Here is a 10865-nt window from a genome sequence, read left to right as displayed (position 1 = left end):
TCAGCAGGATTTCTGAAAATTTTTTCTCCTTATGATTATTGAATCAGGCAAAGTTGAAGATGAACGAGTCGTCACAAATAAAACAGATCATGAAGTTTTGTCGAATACAAGTATGATTATAAATGAACTAGATGACGACACCCTTTTCTCCGACTGTACTGATAAGCTCAACCTCTCTAATCTGAAGCTGGGTTCTAGTACAAATTCAGACATTAACAGTCAAAATGTAGAACATCACGATGAAATCTTTTCTGGCAACCATGTAGATCAACTAAACCTCACTGCTTCGAAGCTGGATTTGGATGGAAAGGCAAAAGAAGAAGAAAGTAACGATTGTTCCTCCGGAGATGTCGATGACAACGACAACAAAGTCGTCGATGCTGATATCGGTAAGATTTTCGATTCCCCCTCCTTGCTTTGTAATAGAGTTTTGGTGTATCCTTGCAAGCCCGACATTGTTTTACCTGTAGGAGCCACCCTCATGCCTTTTAGTGATAGTGCGTGGGTGGCCGTGAGCTTGGATTTCTCCGAGCATGAGAATCTACCAAACATTTTATGAGCCATTTATGTTATCTGCTGATCTATCAAGAATTAGTCCTCCTCACATAGTACTAACAGCAATAATTTAAGCTATATTATGAACTTCATTTTGTTTTATACTGTGGTTCATTGAACTCTCATTTAATAACAATTCTAAGCCTCTGAGATATTCTTACATTGCTTATTGTGGTTCTGTTTTTTGGGGGAATTTACACATATACCTCCCAACTCTTATATATTTATATATCTAATAGCTGTAACTTTATTTTTTACATTTATAGCACCCATAACCTTTATATCACATAAAAATACCTTCATTTAAACTCGTGGAAAGTGAAATACACCTTTGTATAGATAGGTAAGGTGGCTTGTATGTAAAAATTGAAGCTTTGGTGTTGGATGTGTAAATACTTGGGAATTAAGTGGGGTGTATGTAAATCTTCCCCTTTTTTATTTTCTAGGCATCTGCTGTGATTTTTATTCTATTTACATATCTTCTCAAATATGATATATATATATGTTTGCATTCTTGTGGTTATATCTTCTTCATTCAAGTGGGTTATTGATTTTATTTATATATGATGGTAAAGGGCTTATGGCTCAAGCGATGCATACTCTTTTGTTTTAAAACAAGTGGCATGTATGTAAATATTAAAGTTTGGGTGTTACATATGTAAATAAAAAATTGTGTGGTATGCATATCTCAAACATAAACTTCAATATTTACACACAACACATCATTAATTTCACATAAAAATATCACTATTACTATTTTTTTTTGAAGTAAAATTCACAATGTCATGCATATGTCTAAAACACTAGTGTTATATATGTAAATATAAAAGTGTGGATGGTATAATGCCACCGGACATACAACGTGATGTGATTCATAACATCTGTCACGAAACGTACGGTGTAGTGTGATCCATAACATCATCGCACGTTCGTTTGAACGCAGCAGTTTCTCTTAGAGGGGTCAAAAGAGGTGGGATGAAAAAATGGAGTTAAAATATAATGCAAAATTGCAAATGGGCATTTTAAAATGTGAACTTACATAGATTTTATATAATAAAAATTATTAATGATCCTTATAAAAATTTAATTTACTTAATATTTTTGCACGCAACTAGGCTGGTCGATCATGCTCTGACTCGTGAAACTTAGACCCACCACATCTTGTTGCTGCTCCTAATAGCTTAAATTTTGACGAGCTATGACACTTGGTTTAAGAAGAGTTCCCTTTGGGGTATAACTTCCACGAGTCTTCACATTTGGCCGAGGCAGTGCTCGGGCTCCCCATCCCAGCTGCCTTCAAACTCCCTAACATTGATTCTTATGAAAGGATAACTGATTCTTGTGCATCATACAATTAAAAAGGTACAATTGTAATAAAAGCATTTTATGTTTTAATTGAAAAACAAATAAATTCTTCATGAAAACAAATAATATATTTAATTGAATGGACCAACTCTTTATAAATGTGCAACAATATGAGCAAATTATTTCTCATGCTTCCACATTACATATATGCCTTCATAATCAATCAAAAACCAAAATCACTTAACATCACTCGTAATTGAAAACAAAAAAGAAAAAAGAAATTAAAAAGGTACAATTGTAATAAAAGTGCCTAAGCAGCATGATAACAAATACAGACAATTTCAAAGAGACGAAGCAAAGCATAATAGTTATATAAGTGAGGAAAGATTGGTCAAAGTGTGAACCCAACACTTCTCACTTGGCGCTGGCGAGCTCGGTGCGGAGCTGCTTGGCAGCAGCAACCAAGTTGGTGAGCGCGGGGTTGACCTCGGTGTACTTGCGGGTCTTCAAGCCGCAATCGGGGTTGACCCAAAGGATGTTAGTCTCAAGCACCGCAAGCATCTTCCTGATGCGGTCGGCAATTTCTTCGGTCGAAGGAATCCGAGGAGAGTGGATGTCATAGACGCCCGGGCCGATTCCGGCACCGTATTTGACCCCCTCACGGAACACAGAGAGGAGCTTCTCGTCGGAACGAGAGTTCTCAATGGTGATCACGTCCGCATCCATGTCGATGATCGAGTGAATGATGTCGTTGAAGTTGGAGTAGCACATGTGGGTGTGAATCTGTCATAAGAAAGTAGAAAGTCTTCGGTGTTAGGCGTCTAGTGCATAAAGATGTGTATGTTTATATAGCAATATTTAAATACATACTACTCAATTCTTATTTGTGTACATATCTAGCACCTAAACTTCAATTTTTATATGGAGATATTTCACCTTTTAAAAATTAAAATGATATTGTTTTTTTATGTGACATGAGAGATTTGGGTGGTATAAATAAAGAAACTAAAGTTTTATTGTTAGATATGTAATTACATGGAAATTGGGTGGAATGTAAGTAAATGCCCCATATTTACATGCATACCAAACAATTCTTATATATTCACATATCTAACACTTAATTAAACATTCATATTTACATGCATACCATTGAACTCATTAACTTTACATAAAAAATATCAGCACCAACATCTTTTTAAAAGTGATGTACCCCTTTTCATGTGTAGGCTTATGACACTAAAATGTTGTAAATGTAAATATCAAACTTTGGGTAATAGATATGTAAAAAACATAATAATTATGTGGTATACATATATGTTTAGATGTTTTAGGATCCATAAATAAACTCGTCAAACAAAAAAAAAAACACAGGGTTTTTTTGCTTAACGAGCTGAGTTGTACGAGCTCAAACTCAGCTATTTTCACTTGTAGGAGCAAATTAAGGCTTAGAATGTTTCTAATCGATAAATAAACAATTCAAACACATAAAAAAAGAGTCATTTGCTTAACGAGCTGAGTTGTACTACGCCTGAGCTCGCTCAAACTCAGCTAGTTTCGCTTGCAGGAGCAAAGAAAAGAAAGAAGATGAGAAATTAAGCACCTGAGTGGTGTCCTTGACGCCACAGTTGGTGATCCTGAAGGAATGAACGGCCCAGTCCAAGTAGAAAGCCTCCTCAGATTTGCGGAGAGGAAGCCCTTCCCTCAGAGCAGCTTCATCTATTTGGATAACCTGTAAAAAATCACACATATACAAATCATGTCCAATCATCTATTTGGATAACCTGTAAAAAATCACACATATACAAATCATGTCCAAAGAAGAAAAAATTATTAGTGCAGAGTCTGTATGTATGCAGACTAATACCACCAGAGAGAGAGAGAGAGAGAGAGAGAGAGAGAGCTCACATTAATGCCAGCAGCTTCAAGATCTTCAACTTCCTGCTTGATGGCGAGGGCAATCTGGTAGCATGTTTCAAACCTGGATGAAAAGTTAAGAGTCTTATGCAAAGGCACGAAGAACGAGAATGGAGGGCGAGAAGTAGGGGTTAAAAGGGGAACCTTGGTTGGTCATTTCGGACAAAGGACCAGTTAAGGATTGTAACAGGGCCGGTAAGCATTCCCTTCATCGGACGGGAGGTCATGCTCTGGGCCAAGGTGGACCAGAAGACAGTCATGGCCTTGGGGCGACTCACATCCCCATATATGATCGGGGGCTTGACGCATCGTGAGCCATAAGACTGGACCCAACCATTAACAGTGAAAGCAAAACCGGAGAGCTGCTCCCCGAAATACTCCACCATATCATTTCTCTGCAGGAGAAGTAAATAAATTGTCAAATTTCGTTAACAAACCGTTTTAGTGCTTTAAACTTAATGTGGCATTTACATATATACCCACTCGAGGAAACACTTGGAACTAAGTGTGGGGAAATGACTAACCACATAGTTTTTATCCTGTTATGAAGAAATTATTTTTTAGCATTTTGCCCATCTTCAGTTTATCATCGGGGCATTTACATACAAACCACTGAATTCCTATGTATTTATATATATATATATATAACGCCTAACGCCTACAAGTTTCTTTTCAAGTTTCTTTTCATACTTCTACCACCCAAATCATATAACATCAAAAATATCACTTTTTTAATTTTAGAAATAGTTAAACACACCTTTTCATGCATGGGAAGGTGGTATATGAGTAAAAATTGAAGTTTAGGTGTTAGACATTTAAATAAATAGGAGTTGAGTGGTAATGTATGTAAATATTTCAGTATATTTTTGTCCACTCCTAATAAATAATGCCAAAATTAGCCCCTTCTTTATTTCTTTTTGCATTATTATTATTATTATTATTATTATTATGTTTTCTTCTACTTATAAATTTTGTGGTATTGTCATTAATTGTTTGCATTTTTTCTCTAAAAACATTAATTGTATATAGTCTTATTCATTTATTTATTATTATTATTATCGTTATTTAATTTTAGTCCACCCTAAAAGAGAGGTAGAGCATAACATACCACCCAATTCTTAAGTATTACATATCCAAAACTTTAATTCTGACATTTATATCACCTGAGTGTTCATATCACAAAAAAATGCTACTATTTTAACTATTAAAAAGTGAAACACCTATATTGATGCATAGGTAAGCCAACATATATGTAAAAATAAAATTTTGGTGTAAGATAAATAAATACTTAAGAATCAAATGGGTGCATGCAAATCTTCCAAACTCGAAAGTAGTACCTCAGGTTCACCATGGACAAGGACATCGATGTCGAACTCCTCCTGGATCTTAACAACCTTGTTGATTTCCTCCTTGATTGCATGAATATAAGCTTCCTCAGAGATCCTGAGGAGAAGGAAGACGATAAAATTTGAAGGCAACAGAACGTGTAGGATGTAAAATCAAGCAGATGTAAGGAAAACTCACTTGTTGGCCTTGTACTCACGGCGAACTCTTCGGAGTTCAATGGTTTGGGGGAAGGAGCCAATGGTGGTGGTGGGGAGAATTGGGAGGTTCAGTTTCTTCTGCTGGGCATCCAATCTGGCGCTGACATTTGTGGTGCGACGGTGGTCGGAGCCCTTTAAAGCGGCAGCCTGAGAATAGGAAAGGAGAATCATTGAGTTATCTGGTGATAGCTAAAAGCAGTGAAATGCAAGATAGTAATTGTTGGCAACTTACAGCTTTCTGGACGTCAGGATTGGTCACGCGAGGAGATGACTTCCTGGAAGCTAGAGCAGCAGCGTTTGCCGAAAAGAAGGCCTAAAAAAATTGGAAATTGGTTATAAGTTGCAAATAACGGATATATCACTTACATAGCAACAAGAGAATTAGTGAGTAAAAAGGAACAAGAAAAGGGGCTTTTACATGAATACAACCTAATTCTTATGTATTTGCATATTTAACATCTCAATTTTGCTTTTTCTACATTTGTACCCCCAAAATCCTTCGTATCACATAAAAATACCACTATTTTAGCTTCTAAAAAGTGAAAAGCAACTTTCACGCACAGATAATGTGGCATATATGTAAAAATTGAAATTTAGGTTTTAAATATGTAAAAAGAAAAAAATTGACTGAGATGCACCTGTCTTACATAAAACCAAGGGAATGAGTGCATAAATAGAACAAAAGGGGCATTTACATACATACCAACCCCTTATGTATATATATATATATATATATATATATATATCGAACACCTAAATTATGCTTAAATACTTCTATTTTAACTTTTAAAAAGTGAAATACACATTCTCATGCATAAGTGAGCCGGCATATATGCAAAAATTGAAGTTTGGGTGTTAAATATGTAAATTGATAAGTTTGAGTGGTGTATGAAAATCTTCCAAAAAAAATACTGTCATTGTCCCAAGAAAATCATGATATATTTTATTAATTTCCCATGATTCCATGTAGTCCTATTGATTCTCAGACACTTTATTGTCACGCTTAGATTTGTAAATGTTTAATTATTTAGTTGACTTATCTAATAAAATTTATTTCACAATTTCCATGTAGTCCTTATGACAAAATGAAAATTTCTATAAGAAATTTCATCTCAAACTTTTTCTACAATAAATAGCTTTATGAATCTCCATCGATTCAGTTGCTATATATAATAATTTAGTTGTACTGTGAAAAAGAAAAATTTAGGTGTTAGATAAGTAAATACATAAGAATTGGGTGTTATGAATGTAAATGCCCATAATTTTTTTGCACAAAGAAACTATCTTTTAAAAGAGACTGAAAACAATGGAGTGATTTAGAATACCTCGTCCTTATGACCAGCCAAAGCTTTGGCGAGTGCATTGACTTCCAACACCTTCTGGGCAGCAAAGGCCAACCAGGACTTTATTTCATCATCCAACTTTGTTTCATTTACAAGATCAACAGCAGTGTGCAAGAGGGAGGATGATGTTGAGACAACAAGTTTGTCTGTAGAAATAAATAAATAAATTTAGAATTAAAATTTAGCTTTTGCAAGACTAAACATATCAGAAATGAAAGGAAAACAAAATCTATATCTAACAACTAAAGTTTACCTTTTAACTTTTATACCACCCAAAACTTTCATATTACATCAGAAATGCGACCATTTTAACTTTTAAAAAGTGAAATACATATAATAGTACCTTTGCCAACAATATCCTCGAGGGCCTGAAGTGTGCTGAGGGAGGCAGCCAGATCATTGGCCCAAATGTTCCTTCCATCCACAATACCTGCAAACAGATACTTTCCAGATGGAAAACCCTCACTTTTGATCACATCAAGGTTCTTGGTTCCACGCACAAGATCAAATCCAAAACCACTGATGGAATTCAAGGAAGTGATGGTCCTGAAATGCAAAATTATTTGAGCAATCTTCATTTCATAATTACCACAATTGTTTAAAGAGATGAATGAGCATGAACTAACTTGTATGCCTCAACGGGGACATCTGCAAAGTAGGTCTCAATGACCACATTCAATCCAGAAAAAGAAGATTCAAGTTCTGCATAAGCCTTGGTAAAGGCCTCCAACTGATGAGAATCAAGATCCTTGACAAGGGTGGGCTCATCAAACTGAATCCATGAAGCACCAGCTGCCTTCAACTCAGCAACAACTTCCCTGTTGATTTTCAGATTGTTTAAGCAACAAAACTAAACAGTGAAGGGAAAAAAATCATAAAAAAAGGGAAATTTATGTAATAAACTCTTACTTGTAGATCGGTAGAATGTGCTCAAGAAGAGAGAGAAGAGGAAAGGTCTTTTCAACACCTTTGGCAGGCTTAGAGAGCAACAAGTAAGTCACGGGTCCAACAAGCACAGGAACTGTATCAATCCCAAGCTGAAAGAGCGAAACAAATCAATGATCAGACCAACAAATAAATCAAAGGTCTTGAATTGCTTCAAACATTGAAGTACATACGACCAGATTTTGTTAAACAAAATTAAGCTGAATTTTTATGTTTAAATTTGTGAGCTTTAAAAACATGCAAAAAAGAGGAAATTTATCAATCTTAAGCAAGCAAGGAAAAAAATTTTAATTCAACAATTAAAAGTGATTCAGCTAATTCTCCTCCCAGGCTCTCATGTAGGGCTACAAAAAGAACTCAATATCCTTGTGCGGCTCAATAATTAAGCTTTTGTTCAATTAATTTTATGAACTCATTTATTTAACAAGCTAAACAAAAACAAAGCTGTATTCAGTCTTGTTGGTCTCAAAAGTAGCTTGATTATTTAGGATCGTTGACATGTACATTTCTAATTTATACATGACTATCTCGTAGATTGTATGTTCATGAACAATTCACGTTCAATGCCCTGAGGCCTGAGTTACTGACATGAAGATGAACAGAAAAATCTGACTCATTGGCTTAATGTGATGAGCTTAACAACACTACATTCGATCAAACTCATCTTGTTTACACCCCTGTTCATGGGAGGAAAATAAATATTTAAAATTGCTAATAAAAGTAGAAAATGCACCATAACATGGATTTGATGAGCTTTTATAGTTACTAGTAGACAGTTTGTATTAGATTCTTTAGTTACTTTTGTGCGTTAAAATTGTGGAGTGCATAAATACAATAAAGCAAGTCCATAGAGAGAAATAAATCAGGGCACTAAAACATAATATATGATTAACTAATAAAGATTGAAATGCCCCAAAAAAGATAAAGAAGAAGATGAAGTACATACAGCCTTTGCCTCCTTGTACTCAGAGACTGCCTTGTGAGATGCATATGAGAACTTGGTGTTGGGACCCAATTCAGGTACAATAAAGTGGCTGGATCAACAATGTCAAATAAAAGGAAGTCTAAATATAAGAAGCTAAATGGAACAAGCCCAGATATAATCAAACCATGTACTGCCAAACAAGTAACTGGCTTAAGATAGTTTGTGTTGAGTGACTTACTAGTTGGTGTCAAACCATTTTGTCATCTCCATAGCAGGCACAGAGGCATTTCCTCTAGCCATGGAGAAGTAGGTATCAAAACCGATCTCACCACCATTCCAATTATATCTCTCAGGAACTGCCCCGAGTAATGCAGTTGTGTCAAGAACTTGATCATAGTAAGAGAAGGTATTGCTTGGAATGTACTTGATCCCAGCATCAGACATCTGTTTCCAGATGGAAGATCTCAGATCGGCAGAAACCTTCTGCAAATCCTCTGCAGTACTTTTACCATCCCAAAATGACTCCAAAGCGAACTTAAGCTCTCTCTTTGGCCCCATTCTAGGGTATCCAACAATGTGTGACGCCATGTTTCTGTGCAATAAAGTAATAAAATCAGATTGCATCAAAACTTCAAATTTTCAAATTAGGTGAAACAACAAAGTTGCCTTAACTCTGTAACAGATAATCCACAAACTCAACGCAAAAATAGATGAAAAATCAATTATTTGATATTTGAATATCCAACTTGAACAAAAAAAAAAAAAAAAAGCATCAAGCACTAAAACAGTTTTCTTACAAAAAAAAAAAAAAAAAGAATAAAGCACTAAAACAGTTTTCTTACAAAAAAAAAAAAAAAATTAAAATTTTACGTTCATATTCTTCTGGCTAACCCATTCAATTCCTCTCTAAGGAAAAAAGGAAAGTAGAATACAACTCTACTAAATTCAGAATGAAAAAAAAAAGGTTCATGAGAACAATACAATAATGCTCCAAAACAATTTAAAAAAAAAAAAAAAGGCTAGCAAAGCAAACAGAGAAATCAAAGGCGGCTGCACCTAAAAAGGATAATATATCACCAAATCTCCAAATAAAAAAAGCTTGACAAAGCAAAGCAATTAAACAACAAACACAAAAATTCGGATCAATTAAAACCATATCGTCTGCGACCTACTCCAGCCACATAATCACAGATCCGACCCACGAACAAGCTCTTTAACCGACATATTTAAATCTCCAATTCTACTTCACACCAGATCTATCGATCCAAACTCACCTAAAACCAGATCCCAACCTAAATCCTCCCATTCCATTCAAGCCAAAACCAAAACCACCATATCTCATGCAACTCATCTCGCTCCCAACCCAACATAGAAAAAACCAAATCACTTCATCAACACCCTAAACACAATCAACACCTCGAAGATCCAACGCGCCCTGCCACTGATAAAACTTACCAGAAATTCGAACAAATAGATCAGATCTGTCAATACAACAACTAGTTGAGGTACGCGATACTGTCAATAGACCAACAGAGGATGCAAATGCCCTAGACAGCCTTATGCTATGGGGACAACAAGCAGAGAAAACGTATCGGCAGAGAGAAAATCCCTCACCTTCTACGATGAATCTCAGCCCTAAGAAGCGAGAGGAATAGAGCAGAAGACGGAGGTCACAGCAGGGCTGGGCGCGAATGAGAATGGGCGAGTCTGGCACTATTTATAGAGCGAAGGGAGAATGGCAACTGAGATTTTTAAAGTGTTAATTAAAATTAATTAATGTTTGTTATTATCGTATAATTACATAGAGACCCCCCAAAATACCTATATTTGTAAATCCCTATGTATTATTTTGAATTGTATTTGCACGTGCCATGATCAACTATTGAGAATTTAATAATAATGAAAAATATGAGTTAATATTTGAGTGAGAATTTGAAAAATGCATCCAAGATGATGATTTATTTGTAAATAATAAGCTGTGATTGCCCATAATCATAATATCTAAAATTAAAGTTAAATATTGCATATATAACATTTTAATTTCATAAATGTGTAAATTTGGATTAAAATACATATTTTATGCAAAATAATTAGAGGTATTTGCCTACATATCACATATTTCATATTTATTTATAATTCTAATATTGCAATTGTTAGTTTAAATGAATATCACTCAATATTTTAATCATATAAAATAATTAAATTATTATTTTTTAAAATAAAATACATTTTTTTTTTGTTTTTGAAATTAAAATGGGACTTTTTAAGATCTATTTATGATGTAAAAATATTATAAATATGAAAGTATTTATGTAAAATTTTGATGTGCCTCAC

At 34.8% G+C, this 10865-nt stretch overlaps 2 protein-coding genes across 5 annotated transcripts in view; one reads left to right on the top strand and one right to left on the bottom strand.

Annotated features, from left to right (window-relative positions):
* The window catches only part of LOC110030721 (double-stranded RNA-binding protein 1-like), a 12139-nt gene extending 11482 nt beyond the window's left edge, over positions 1-657 (top strand). For all 3 annotated transcript variants that reach the window (XM_020733606.1, XM_020733604.1, XM_020733603.1), the window contains exon 7: positions 48-657. In XM_020733606.1, coding sequence (XP_020589265.1) covers positions 48-559 — 512 coding nt within the window. In that variant the 3' untranslated portion in view covers positions 560-657. The remainder of the gene's footprint in view (positions 1-47) is intronic.
* A 1364-nt stretch (positions 658-2021) lies between these two features.
* On the bottom strand, positions 2022-10217 carry LOC110030698 (5-methyltetrahydropteroyltriglutamate--homocysteine methyltransferase 2). Of its 2 annotated transcripts, XM_020733549.1 has the most exons (14): positions 10146-10217; positions 8770-9123; positions 8553-8640; positions 7571-7698; positions 7288-7479; positions 7005-7207; positions 6644-6807; positions 5551-5631; positions 5299-5465; positions 5112-5217; positions 3919-4169; positions 3766-3838; positions 3461-3589; positions 2022-2643 (listed from the first exon to the last, which is right to left on the bottom strand). In XM_020733549.1, exons 2-14 carry the CDS (start codon positions 9117-9119, stop codon positions 2275-2277), a joined length of 2301 nt encoding a protein of 766 aa, XP_020589208.1. In that variant the 5' UTR covers positions 9120-9123; positions 10146-10217; the 3' UTR covers positions 2022-2274. The 2 variants fall into 2 exon arrangements, with proteins under 2 accessions (XP_020589208.1, XP_020589210.1); XM_020733551.1 differs by lacking the exon at positions 2022-2643 and having other exon boundaries at positions 3587-3641.
* Between the last annotated feature and the right edge of the window lie 648 nt (positions 10218-10865).

The sequence above is a fragment of the Phalaenopsis equestris genome, unplaced genomic scaffold, assembly GCF_001263595.1.
Source record: "Phalaenopsis equestris unplaced genomic scaffold, ASM126359v1 Scaffold000754, whole genome shotgun sequence".
Classification (NCBI taxonomy): domain Eukaryota; kingdom Viridiplantae; phylum Streptophyta; class Magnoliopsida; order Asparagales; family Orchidaceae; genus Phalaenopsis; species Phalaenopsis equestris.
This window is presented reverse-complemented; position numbering and strand designations above follow the sequence as displayed.

Bases quoted from the DNA above. Each gene is read 5' to 3' on its own strand.
- LOC110030698 (XM_020733549.1), bottom strand. From the start codon at position 9,119: ATGGCGTCACACATTGTTGGATACCCTAGAATGGGGCCAAAGAGAGAG. The intron at 5,466-5,550 runs GTAAGTTGCCAA...TCCTATTCTCAG, and splicing joins ATCCTGACGTCCAGAAAGCT to GCTGCCGCTTTAAAGGGCTC. The intron at 3,590-3,765 runs GTGAGCTCTCTC...GATTTTTTACAG, and splicing joins TTGAAGCTGCTGGCATTAAT to GTTATCCAAATAGATGAAGC.